This window comes from Saccostrea cucullata, unplaced genomic scaffold (assembly GCF_032062105.1).
Source record: "Saccostrea cucullata isolate Sc308-1 unplaced genomic scaffold, CSIRO_AGI_Scuc_v1 ctg71, whole genome shotgun sequence".
Lineage (NCBI taxonomy): Eukaryota > Metazoa > Mollusca > Bivalvia > Ostreida > Ostreidae > Saccostrea > Saccostrea cuccullata.
In genome coordinates, this window is record NW_026936410.1 from 670,768 (window position 1) to 684,244 (window position 13,477).

The window sequence follows — 13,477 nt, forward strand, 5'->3', positions numbered from 1 at the left end:
GCTGATATTTTTAAGAATTAAAGATGATATTCAATTTCATTAGGAAAGGACAGGAATTTGAAGATGGCATGTGATAAAATCTACAGTAGAGTTTAGCACGTGATAGCATGGCATAACCAAATAGCATGATAATATTGATAAGCAGAAGATTGATTGAATGATTGTGTACTGTTTAACGTCCCTCTTTTTGAAAATTTTACTATCTTGAACATCTAGCTATGAAATGATTTTTATTATAAATGCAACTTGAAATATTAGAGCGTCTGCACTAGAGTCGCGAAGTAAGTAGTTGATCATAACGTCGTGGGTTCGAATCCCACTGGGGGACGTGGAAAACGAGCATTCGGATGAGACCATATAAACCGAGTTCCCGTGTCTCAGTAGATGCTGGCAGGAAAAAGATCCCTCATTGGTCAATGGCCATTAGTACCGAGTATAGGAAAAAATTTGCAGCAAGTGGTGGCGTCTCCATAGGAGTGAAAAATTCTCTCCAGAAGGACGCAAGACAATATACAAACAACCAAAATATAATGGGTAAAGGTTTAACAAATAAAATAAAAGAAATAATATACATTTTGATGTAGAATATAAGTACAAAAATTTACATATTTTGCAGACTCTGTATATAGTTTTCCACACTTTGTGTGAAAGCAACAATTTTTAGTTTTCGAAAACGTTGATGTGGCGGTTTCTTTGTATTTCAAATGTCTTCAGGAGCATTTGTAACAGTTTCTGATTTTTCCAGGATAAAATATGCATTATATTCATCAGGAACAAACGGTACAGAGGGTGGGAAGCTTGTGCTCGGAAATGGATCCACAGACGCTGTATTCACCATTAAATATTTTTCATCGATTTCAAATGGATTTTCCTCATTATCTGCAACATCTTTGATGTTTCTACAAGATGAAACCCTTCTTGAATAATAAATTCTGTTGGAGTGTAAAAGTCCCTCGGCTTCATTAGAAATTGTAGAATAAAGTTGGCTCATTTTTCCCATTTTCTCGTTTTGTGATGGTGTATTTGGTAGCTTACTTACAATTACAGTTCCTGTTTGGTTCATTGCACTATCTGCAAACAGGAAATATTTAGATGAATTTGATGAAAAATGTTTTGAACAATTTCAAATGTATTTCCATTTCATTCTACATGTACTCTGAATGCAGGATTCACGTTTGTCTATGCTCATAAATGGCATAGCTAGACGTACAAGATGGTAAAATTTTCAAAAAAGAGCTGAAATTGTAACATATATTTAGAGAAACCATTAAAAAATATCGTGTTTTGAGTAAAATTTGAGTGTAAAAAAAAATCGATCAATAAATTGCTGTTTGAGTAATCATGTATGGGAATGGCATATAGGCTACTTTAGTTCCAGTCTAATTAAAATTAAATGTTAGACCCGCTCGCATAGCATACTCAATACACTAACGTTAGTGTAGCGAGTATAAGCGGATCTAACATCTAATTTTAATTAGATAGCTTGAGTTCAGGAACTGTTTTGTACATGTATACTGTACTGTTGTAGACTTTACTGTACCAGCCCCCAGAGATCTGACAGAATCCACGCGCAAAACGTTGACGTCACACAGATTGCTCTCATAAATTCTTTACCGTTCACGGTAGCTCAGTCGGTAGAGCGCTCGCTCCATGATCGGGAGGTCGTGAGTTCGCATCTCGGCCACGACCGACCTAGTCGTTAAAATGGGTAGCAACTGTTCCTTCGCCATGCGCTCGGCACTTTGAAGTGAAAGTTGCGGGTCCTTGGGATGAGACCTTAAAAACCGAGGCCCCGTGTCAGCGGCTGGCGTTGGCACGATAAAGATCCCTCACTGCTCAATGGCCCTGAGTGCCGAGTAAAGGTCAAAATTTGAAGCCCTTCACCGGCATACGGTGACGTCTTCATATGAGTGAAAAATTCTCGAGAGGGACGTTAAACAATATACAATCAATCAATCAATCATAAATTCTTTAGAAATCTTCTTTTTCGACCTGGGTATTAACCAATGAACTATATACATAGTTAAGAGGAGGAAGGATGCCTCTTTGAGATCTGTGAATTTCAGGCCCCTGGGTCAGGACTTCTTGTGTTAGGGAGGGGCTCTGATGTTTATATAGTGAAAATGCATGAATTCTTTGAAAATCTTTTCCTTTGCTCCTGGGTATTATGCCAATGATCTTAGTACATATTTATGACGAAAAAAGCTGCTTTTTCCAAAATGGTTAATTTCCCCCCTGGGACAGAGGTACTTGGAGGGGGGGGGGGGCATAGTTCTGAAAAAATTTAATGCTTTGAAATCTGCATTTTCGTACATATGTATTAATCAACAACATGATGAAATAAAATTTCCAAAATTTTGAAGGTGTGGCCCCAGGGTCAGTGGAACCTGTGGGATGGGGTGCACTACTGATTAAGTGGAAATGCATTTTCTCTTTGTAACTCTGATCTACTTCCTGGTATTAAGTAACCAAAGTAAGCATGCTAAGTGTATAGTTTTGATAAGCAATGGTGCTTCTTTCAAAAATGTGAATTTCATGGCCTAGCTCAGGTTTAAAACAAATCCAATTCAATTGCCGGAAAGTTGTTACATGATACTCAGGTGACCTATAAGGCCCATGGGCCTCTTGTTTATATAATATAAACCCGTAAGGCGTTTATATATTTAGGGGGGACAGGTAGAGTAAAGTCGTTCCCAAAAAAAAACCAGAAGTCTCTGTCGAGACTGAAGCTCTACTGGTTTGTACTTATAGCAAAGGAAGAGAAAAGTACTTAAGCAGTTGGAAATTGAAACTTTTCAACAGCAATAAATAGAATAATGATCCTTGATTAAGTCTCTTTATGTTCTTAGTGTAGTCTACTTGCATGCCACATTATATTATAACCAGACTAAAACTGTTATTTGGAGTAGCATTTTGAGAGTATTTAACAGAAATTTCTATTTTTAGTAACCACGGCAACACCGTTCATCGAAATCAAAAACCGATACACAGAATTATGTATCTTAGTGTAGCCTACTTGTGTGCCAAGTTATATTGAAATCAGACCAAACTGTAGGAGGAGTAGCATTTTGAAAGAATTTCACAGAAATTTCTATTTTTAGTAACCACAGCAACACCGTTCATCGAAATCAAAAACCGATACACAGAATTATGTATCTTAGTGTAGTCTACTTGTGTGCCAAGTTACTTTGAAATCAGACCAAAACTGTAGGAGGAGTAGCATTTTGAAAGAATTTCACAGAAATTTCTATTTTTAGTAACCGCTGCAACACCGTTCATCGAAATCAAAAACCGATATACAGAATTATGTATCTTAGTGTAGTCTACTTGTGTGCCAAGTTACTTTGAAATCAGACCAAAACTGTAGGAGGAGTAGCATTTTGAAAGAATTTCACAGAAATTTCTAGTTTTAGTAACCACGGCAACACCGTTCATCGAAATCAAAAACCGATACACAGAATTATGTATCTTAGTGTAGCCTACTTGTGTGCCAAGTTATATTGAAATCAGACCAAACTGTAGGAGGAGTAGCATTTTGAAAGAATTTCACAGAAATTTCTATTTTTAGTAACCACAGCAACACCGTTCATCGAAATCAAAAACCGATACACAGAATTATGTATCTTAGTGTAGTCTACTTGTGTGCCAAGTTACTTTGAAATCAGACCAAAACTGTAGGAGGAGTAGCATTTTGAAAGAATTGACTTGAGTCAAATTCAGGCCCCTGGGTCAGGACTTCTTGTGTTAAGTGACAGAAATTTCTATTTTTAGTAACCGCTGCAACACCGTTCATCGAAATCAAAAACCGATATACAGAATTATGTATCTTAGTGTAGTCTACTTGTGTGCCAAGTTATATTGAAATCAGACCAAAACTGTAGGAGGAGTAGCATTTTGAAAGAATTTCACAGAAATTTCTAGTTTTAGTAACCACGGCAACACCGTTCATCGAAATCAAAAACGGATACACAGAATTATGTATCTTAGTGAAGTCTACTTGTTTGCCAAGTTATATTGAAATCAGACCAAAACTGTAGGAGGATTAGCATTTTGAAAGAATTTCACAGAAATTTCTATTTTTAGTAACCACGGCAACACCGTTCATCGAAATCAAAAACCGATACACAGAATTATGTATCGTAGTGTAGTCTACTTGTGTGCCAAGTTATATTGAAATCAGACCAAAACTGTAGGAGGAGTAGCATTTTGAAAGAATTTCACAGAAATTTCTATTTTTAGTAACCACGGCAACACCGTTCATCGAAATCAAAAACCGATACACAGAATTATGTATCTTAGTGTAGTCTACTTGTGTGCCAAGTTATATTGAAATCAGACCAAAACTGTAGGAGGAGTAGCATTTTGAAAAATTGTTTACAGACGGACAGACAGACAGACAGACAGACGGACGGACGACGGACGCATTACCATCGCATAAGCTCTTCTGGTCTCTGACCAGTAGAGCTAAAAATCAAAAAATTGCTATTATAGTAATCGTACATATGAATGGCATATATGCTGTTTTATTTCAAGAATTGTTGTATACACAATAAGTTTCTTCGTATTGTTGTGCAGAGAGTACGAAATTGAACACACCCTGCAAAACATAACAGAGCTCATCTCTTGTTTACAAAAATAATTACGTTTCAATGGACGTTTGTTCATTTTTTAGGGTGTGTTCGGTCGACAGGGGATGCTCAAATACTCCTCCAAGGCATTTGATCCCAACTTCGATTTTACAATTTCGCATGTGTTCTGATTCTGTATAGTTTTTATAGACTTTTCATTAGCTTCAGAACGGTTCGCTATCTCCATATTTCATCGATCACAGTGGGTTATCCCTCCCCCTCCCCAGTTTCTTTGCATTTATGGACGTATCTCGTAAAACCAATTGCAAGTGATATTCACCTATATCATTTCCCTTACTTTTCTGACTTGAAAAGGGGTTACACTATGTTTAAGTAAATCAAGTATAATCAAACTGGAAATGGCTCTATGAATCTCGAGAAAATAAAAAAAAATTCTTGCTACTTAGGGAAAAAAGGAGAACATAAATAAATTACTGCACCGCTTAGTGATGAACTTGTTTTGCAGGAGTTGTCCTTTTTTGTCCTTGAAACTTTTCTGAAAAATATATAAATATATAATTTATGACTTAATTTTGGGCGAATATCTGGTAATATTTCAACACTAAAATGCACGAGATATGAAAGCAAGTACATGTTTAGCCAAAAGAATCGGAATTGATTCTGAAATTGTATCTTTACTGCTATATATGTTATTTTCATTAATGATATGTAAAATGTAGGTTATAAATACACCTACCTTCTTCTGAAGATTGCAATAAAAATACATAAAAACAAGAGACTCCCTGTTACAAGGAAGGAGGAAATCCACAGAGATGGTGGTGGTTGGTCGAAGCCAATACTATTAGTCTCTATGAGAGAATTTATTTTGCAGATTCAAAAGAGGAACATGTTCACTATGACATTTTTACAGTGACATATACAAGCCATGAAAAAAAATGTATTGTACATATCAGGAAAGAAGGGTGCCTCTAATTCGTTTTTAGAGACGTTTGCGTTTGTGAAATATTCTAAATTTCCGTTAATTTAGATTCATTAATCATTAAACATCGCTAATTATACATCTTTACATATTTCTTGAGCAGAGGCTCTTTCATCACAGAAGCGTACAGTGACTTGCATATCAAAAATTCAATATAATATTCAGTCTCCGTTATCTTTCGTTCGATGATTTATTTTATTAATAGAGTAAATAATGAAATATCTCTTATTGTTAGTTAGTTTGAGAGTAAACATTAAAACTATTGCATAAAAAATAACAGAACCTTCGTATTTAAAGGTTATTGGTGCAGATAAATTGTATGCTGTACAATTTTTATATGAAAATTTAAAAATCGAGCTTTACACAAACCATTATTCGAAATACATCCATACTCAGGATCACATCCTTGTGCACACTCCAGGCAGCTGTTCCGACACCCGAGCCCAAATTTACCGTTAGGACAAGGCTGTGAGCAATTATGTCCAAACAGTCCAGAAGAACAATCTGTAAAACAATTTTATCTAATGTAAAAGGTGAAGTGATCTACTAGTACCTAAACAAAACAAGGAATCGGGCCCTTCGAATTTCTAAAGACGGGAAAAGTAAATATCCCCATGCCTGTGTTTCACGATGTACTGGTTCATGAATCAGATTTCAGGTACAACAGCAAGCATGCTTTTAGCATAGTTTTTTTTTAGCTCTTTACTGGTCAGAGACCAAAGAGCTTATGCGATAGTAATGCATCCGTCCGTCTGTTTGTCTGTCTGTCCGTCTCACAGGCCTTTAGATCGCTTAGAAAAAAAAAATTGAGGTGTTGAAAAAAAAAATAAAGGTATGGAACTCTTTTCATGGGGTACCTACTTTTGCCAATAAAATTCTTTTAAATCAAACGCTTTACAATTTTACTTTCTATCCATATCAATTCAAAAATAAATAATCTTCATTACTACCAAGTTCATTCCGTAATTCCTTATACTTCTCGAGATATTCTGAAATCAATTCCCAAATTGACAATAATTTTTTTACTCGACATCAGCTTGGGCCTTCACTAATTGTAAAGCGGGAACGACGGGACAAATTTTCCCCGGAATTTATTCTAAACTCAATGAATATTTGCTCATTTGCATTCAAGCTTTACAAGGTTTTTCTTTAATTTGAACATATGGTGTAACTAAGTCATAAACAGCATTTTAGCGGTCTAATTGTTTTGAAAATCGAACGGTATATAATGCATTCCGGGAAAAATTCGTTCTACCATGGCTTCATTTACATTCGTAATCAACATGGCGGTAGTTGATGATGTAGACGTTTTCAAATTAATTTTTCGCGAATGGAATATTATTACGGACTTAACATTACAATCTGGAGTAAGAAATCAACTTTAAATTGTTGAAAGATTTTGCAAATACTATGCAACTCTTCGCCGCACTTCAAACACCGTCTGTTTACATGTGAATGGCCAGGGGCCCAAGCTAATGTCGAGTAAAAGAAAGTAGGTCATTTTTGAAATTGATTTCAGAATATCTCAAGAAATATATGGAATTTCGGAATGAGCTTTGGTAGAATTGAAGAATGTTTATCTATGAATAGATTTAAATAGAAAGTAGAATTTTAGAGCATTCGAATAAAAAATATTATTTTATTAGCGAAATTAGGTACCCAGTACCTTTATTTTTTTTTTTACACACACAATTTTTTTTTAAGCGATCCAAAGGCCTGTGGTCCGTCCGTAAACAATTTTTCAAAATGCTACTCCTCCTACAGTTTTGGTCTGATTTCAATACAACTTGGCACTCAAGTAGACTATATTAAGTTAATAATTCTGTATCGGTTTTTGATTTCGATGAACGGTGTTGCCGTGGTTACAAAAAAGAGAAATTTATGTGAGATTCATTTAAAATGCTACTCCACCTACAGTTCTGGTCTGATTTCAATATAACTTGGCACACAAGTTGACTACACTAAGTTACATAATTCTATATATCGGTTTTTTAATTAGATGAACGGTGTTGCCATGGTTGCTATAAATAGAAATTTCTATGAAATACTTTTAAAATGCTAATAGTTTTAGTCTGATTTCAATATGATTCACAGGGGCTTGTCACGAAATATTTATCTTCTTTTAATAAAGTTACCCCTACTATAAAAATACACAAGGGAGGAATCTAAAAATAGGAAATTCGCTACCACAAATTTTGACCGGACTTTCTATCTTGTTTCTGGGCGACTTTCGTTGCGGACCAAGTAGGAGTGAGTGGAGTAGATTCCATTTTAATATTCTTCAGTCAAATTCTAATCAACGCGTACCGTTAGTCATATGACTAACCTCTTTTCTCGATATTTGGATCTGGCGACAGTTCTTTCCATATGCGTCAATTGAAAGCAGCGCTCTGATTAGTTGCTTTCTGTAGATAACTCGTACACAAAATATAAACTGTAAGGATTGACATGCTTAGTGAAGGATATTTAACATGTTTATATAAATAAATATAACCAAATATAGTAAAATGCGTACAATGAAACCACAGCTGTATTGTTCAGTGCCATCACGACAGTTTGATTTTCCCTCCGTTTTGGTGCACTAAATTAAAGAGCTACTTTGTGTACGAGTTATTTACAGAAAGCAACCAATCAGAGCCCTGCATTCAATTTACGCCGGAAATTCATATGGAAAGAACTGTCGCCAGATCCAAATATCGAGAAAAGAGGTTAGTTATATGACTAACGGTACGCGTTGATTAGAATTTGACTGAAGAATATTAAAATGGAATCTATACTCCACTCACTCCTACTTGGTCCGCAACGAAAGTCGCACAGAAACAAGATAGAAAGTCCGGTCAAAATTTGTGGTAGCGAATTTCCTATTTTTAGATTCCTCCCTTATGTATTTTTATAGTAGGGGTAACTTTATTAAAAGAAGATAAATATTTCGTGACAAGCCCCTGTGTATAATTTAGCACACAAGTAGTCTACACCAAGATACATAATTGTGAGTATCGGTTTTTGATTTCGAAGAACGATGTTGCCGTTACGGTAATAACTACAAATAGAAATTTCTGTGAAATACTTTTAAAATGCTACTCCTCCCACAGTTTTGGTCTGATTTCAATATAATTTGGCATACAAGTAGACTACACTAAGATACATAATTCTGTTTATCGGTTTTGGTTTTCGATGAATGATGTTACCGTGGTTACTTAAAATAGAAATTTCTATGAAATACTTTTAAAATGCTACTCCTCCTACAATTTTGGTTTAAGTTCAATAAAACTTGCCACACAAGTAGACTACACTAAGATACATAATTCTGTGAATCGGTTTTTTGATTTCGATGAACGGTGTTGCCATGGCTACTAAAAAGAGAAATTTCTGTGAACTATCTCCTCCTAGTTCTGTAAAATGTTATTAAAAGCTACTCCTACAGTTGTAGTCTTATTGCAGTCTTGCCACAAAAAGAGACTTAATCAAGGATCATTATTCTATTTATTGCTTCTGTAAAGTTAAATGTCCCAACTGCTACTTTTCTCTTCCTTTATTATAAGTACAAACCAGTAGAGCTACAGTCTCGACAGAGACTTCTGGTTTGCTTCAAATTTTAATCCACATATGACCAATCATGCAATGGAGCTGGCATTGTAACATGCAATATAATGATAGGGAGTAGTCATATCTTGTATATTCAAAAAGAGGCCCATGGGCCACATCGCTCACCTGAACACATTGGCTAGGAAAAAGCAGAAATCAGATTTACTTTGGGGGGGGGGATAAACTTTATCCTACCTAAGGATACCTCCATATCAATATTACACAAAACTTTGCTGTTGAGAAGATTTCCTAAAAAAGTTTTCCTTCAGATATATTACTTTGTTAAAAAAAAAAAAAAGACCTTACATGTCAGCCTAAATACGACCCAATGAGAAGTTGGTTATTTTGTTTTCAAGAAACAAGTCAGCATTTTACTAAATGATATATTTTATTTGACAGAGACAAGTTTTGAAATGCTGACTTTGAGACATTGTTTGAACATAAACTTAATCAAAGTATCAGTGTGTAGCATGCCTCGGTTTTAAAATTGATCTACTCATAACAACCTCTTGAATAGCCAGTAAGTTGGGGGACATAAACACCATAAGCAAGTTACTAGTATAGTGGAATTTAATTACTGTAATAAATAAGGAAGGTTGACGATGAAGTAATCTCGTTTGTCATACAATTTGTAATTTTTGTTGTTATTTGGCCCTTATTGTCTATAGTCAGTAAAATATCTAAATACGAAACAGATATGGAAGAATATGTGGTGTGATTTATTTAATGATAACTTGGATATATCGAATCGACATACATGTATGAATGACAATAAGTATTGTTATAATTAATTACAAAAAAATCGTTGATATATTTGAATATCGAACTAAAGACCACAGCGGGTGTTTTCCACTAAGTGTATGCAAAACACTTTATTACCAATTTAAAAAGGTCAGTTGTGTACTCACTGTTGTATAAGACACACCCATGCACACGATCACATCCATGTGCACACTGCAAACAGTTGTGTAGGCATCCATAGCCGTACTTGTCATTTGGACAGCGCTGTGAACAATTGCGATCAAACCATCCAGCTGGACACTCTAAAATTAAATTTACACCCACAGATAATTTCATTCACTGGACACACACACATAAACGTAATTCATTTTAAAAGTAAGTAAATGATTCGCAAATTCATTCAGAAATTATTTTGAATACTAAATTTTATCAGGACAATACTCTTGTTTACTTACCAACACACTGTCCATCTTTGAAGTGGTAATTGTTACAGCATCTGCTTCATCATCAGAAAAAAATGACAAAAACGGTTAAGGCTAACTGACCCTTTAAAGGGGGATAACTCACTTGATCAATGACAATGCTTGAAAAGTTCTAAAGTTTAACTGCATATTCCTGTCAATTCTTATTTTTCCAGTAATGATAAAGATTAGGGGGGGGGGGGTGTTAAACAGAGGGATGACGCACCTTTGTACAAAAGTAATACTCATGGCAACACAGTACGGCAGGGAACTAACTTTTTTACAGAATTGATTTTGATTTAAATGCTTCCGGATTTAATGCTCGTAATCCTTATCCTGATGCCCTTTTATAATTAAGTCAATGCTACCTAATTTGCATCATGCTACCGGAAGTAAATATAATTGACTTTTAGCGTGACCATTTTTAAATCTTTAAAAAGCAATTAAAGTGCCTAATATATTCATTTGATTATCAGATTTCATTATGTATAAATAATTTAAATAATTAGCCCACTTTCTTTCTTTGATTTCAATTTTTTTTACTGACCTCTGACTGTTAGTAGGATAAAGCCGATTTTAAGTAGGCCAATGCAAATTCTATCCTTTGCTTGAAGATGCTTATCCTGATAATGCTATTTTTTAAGGGGGCCGACTATAGTTTTATTGTGTGAAAACTACAATTGCGAAACTCTTCATTTATATATCATATATAACTTACATTAACTTCAGTGTACATGCAAAGTTTGGGGGAAATCTACTGTCCAGGTATTTTTGAGGGACCGTCTCAAAATACAGGTACATTTACTATCTATAGGATTATATAGGAAAATGCCACTTTTTAGCACTTTAAAGCAAATTATACAAATACTACAATAGACATTTTGTTCAAACTGTAATATGATGAGTAATACTATATTATACAATATATGCAAGAAACAAAATTCTACCGTCTTGTTACCAGAGGGGGCATCTCAAAATGCAAAAAATAAGCAAATTTTACTATTTTTATAGAGTATTACAAAATATGACGTACACAATGGATTCACATGAAAACATAATAAAAATATTGCGGATATTCTTAAATTTCTCTGTTTTAAATTTCAAGAGCGTACGTTTAGTACTTTTTCTTTAATAATATTTTTCTTACCCCTTTCTTAAAAAAAGTTTCTTTAAGAGCTACAGGTTATCATAACGTCAAAAACACACTGCAACGACGTCAACCTACCTATCAATTGCAATATCGGTTAAAAAATCAGTTATATCAAATTGTAATTACATTTTAATACCTGTAATTTCTTAATTTTGTTTAATTTTAATAATTAAGCGAAAAAAGTTGCATTAAAACAGTAAATACGCTTCATTTTACGATGATGCGCGAAATATTGCGCAATGGAAACTATAGTCGGCCCCCTTAAATTCTGATCCTGATACCAGCTAAAATTTTATCCTGATGCTGATTAATGCAAAATATTTGTTCCTCACACTGTAATCAATCAATTTGTGGTGCTGAATTACTGTTCAAATCACTAATTTTCAGAAAGGGAGGGGAATTAAGTTTTTGATCGTTTTCAATCTAATTTATAACAATTTTATTTTAATCAAGAAATCAAATTTCTCCCAGTTTTCTTACCTTAAATCACCAATATTTGACCCCAAAAGAATATATATATAATTGATTTTCCAATATTTAATTTCATTTACAAAAAGAATAAAAGCAATTTGCTGTTAAAAAAATGAATCTTCAGATTAAGCTTAATGAGTAATCGGATGATGTTATTTAGCTGACTTATCTTCCAAGCTTAGCTAATAAATTGATAAGTTAGTGAGCATAATGAAATCTCAATGTAAATTGTATGTATGCGACTGAAAATGAAATTTACTTTCAATACAAATTATTTAAATGACGATAGAGTGACAAAAAGAATTGATTATAAATTTTATAACACCTGGCCTGGGGCTATAAAACTTAGACAATTAAGCTCACTTTTGATCTCAGTCTTACTTTTACCAAAGGAATACATAGTGTTAAAGTGAGACCGAGATCTAAAGTGAGTACTTAAACGAACTCACTTTTGATCTCAGTCTCACTTTTACCAAAGGAATATATAGTGGTAAAGTGAGACTGAAATCTAAAGTGAGATCGTCTAAGTTTTATGGCCCCCAGGCCTGATGTCATGTTAATCTTACTGGCTAAACACTTACCCTTCTCCACAATATCCACTTTCTTGAGCAGAGATAAAAACAACGGAACACTTCATGAAAATTTCCAACACACGAATAAGAAACATCATTGAAACTACGATTATCCTTGTAAAATGAATATTGAGGAAATATTTACTATTCCTGTTTTGTTTACTAGAATGAGGAAATGAAATTCGCGCTGAGAAAAATTTTAAATTTAAAATATAGTTGTTGAAAATCGATAATTAAATTTTATATGGCGTACAAAATATTCTTACAACAGAGATGAATTTTTTTGTTTGCTCAAATATATTTAAAACTAGACTGTTTACTTCGAATATAAATTGCTTTAGTTTTACATCATTGCTATTAATCAGACATCAATCTATTTTTTGTTTTAAAATTAGACACAAAAAACTTGGTTACTTTAATGAAGAATTGGGTTTCTTTTGTTAGTGTTACGGTTATTAAGCTGATCACATGAGCTGTTCAAAAGCTACTCTGCGCTTTTCTGATCACCCGTCGTCCGTCCGTCAGTAAACTTTCACATTTTCAACTTCGCTGTACTCAAGAAACACTAGGCCAGAATAGATAAAACTCTTACTTGGAAGCATCCTTGGGTAGTGTAGATTCTAATTTGTTAAAATCATTACCCCCCCCCCCCCCCGGGGGGGGGGGGAGGCACAATAGGGTATCCAAGTTTTACATTGAAATAAATCGAAGAGGAAAGCAAAGGAGTTTCAATATTTTTTTAAAAAAAAGATTACGACAATAACATGTACTATGCGATATAAAATTTAATAGACTTCGTTGATTTATTTCACTATGGTAAAATCAAGGACCTATATACTAAATAAATGTATAAAGGTACCTGGTAATATTTTGTAAGTATAAACTCTGGTCCAGGTTTTCTGGAGTTAATTTCCAAAATCAATTTATAT

At 34.2% G+C, this 13,477-nt stretch overlaps 1 protein-coding gene across 1 annotated transcript; it reads right to left on the reverse strand.

Moving 5' to 3' along the window:
- Nucleotides 1-222: 222 nt before the first annotated feature.
- LOC134245547 (multiple epidermal growth factor-like domains protein 10) lies at nucleotides 223-12,643 on the reverse strand. Its single transcript, XM_062727829.1, has 7 exons — nucleotides 12,558-12,643; nucleotides 10,350-10,393; nucleotides 10,062-10,196; nucleotides 5,938-6,072; nucleotides 5,326-5,437; nucleotides 5,069-5,124; nucleotides 223-1,071 (listed from the first exon to the last, which is right to left on the reverse strand). Exons 1-7 carry the CDS (start codon nucleotides 12,641-12,643, stop codon nucleotides 701-703), a joined length of 939 nt encoding a protein of 312 aa, XP_062583813.1. The 3' UTR covers nucleotides 223-700.
- Nucleotides 12,644-13,477: the final 834 nt, after the last annotated feature.

Excerpts from the sequence above, each read along its gene's own strand:
- LOC134245547 (XM_062727829.1), bottom strand. The coding sequence starts at position 12,643 with ATGTTTCTTATTCGTGTGTTGGAAATTTTCATGAAGTGTTCCGTTGTT. Across the intron at positions 10,197-10,349 it reads CAAAGATGGACAGTGTGTTG|AGTGTCCAGCTGGATGGTTT; the intron begins GTAAGTAAACAA and ends ATTTAATTTTAG. Across the intron at positions 6,073-10,061 it reads TGGGTGTGTCTTATACAACA|ATTGTTCTTCTGGACTGTTT; the intron begins GTGAGTACACAA and ends ATTGTTTTACAG.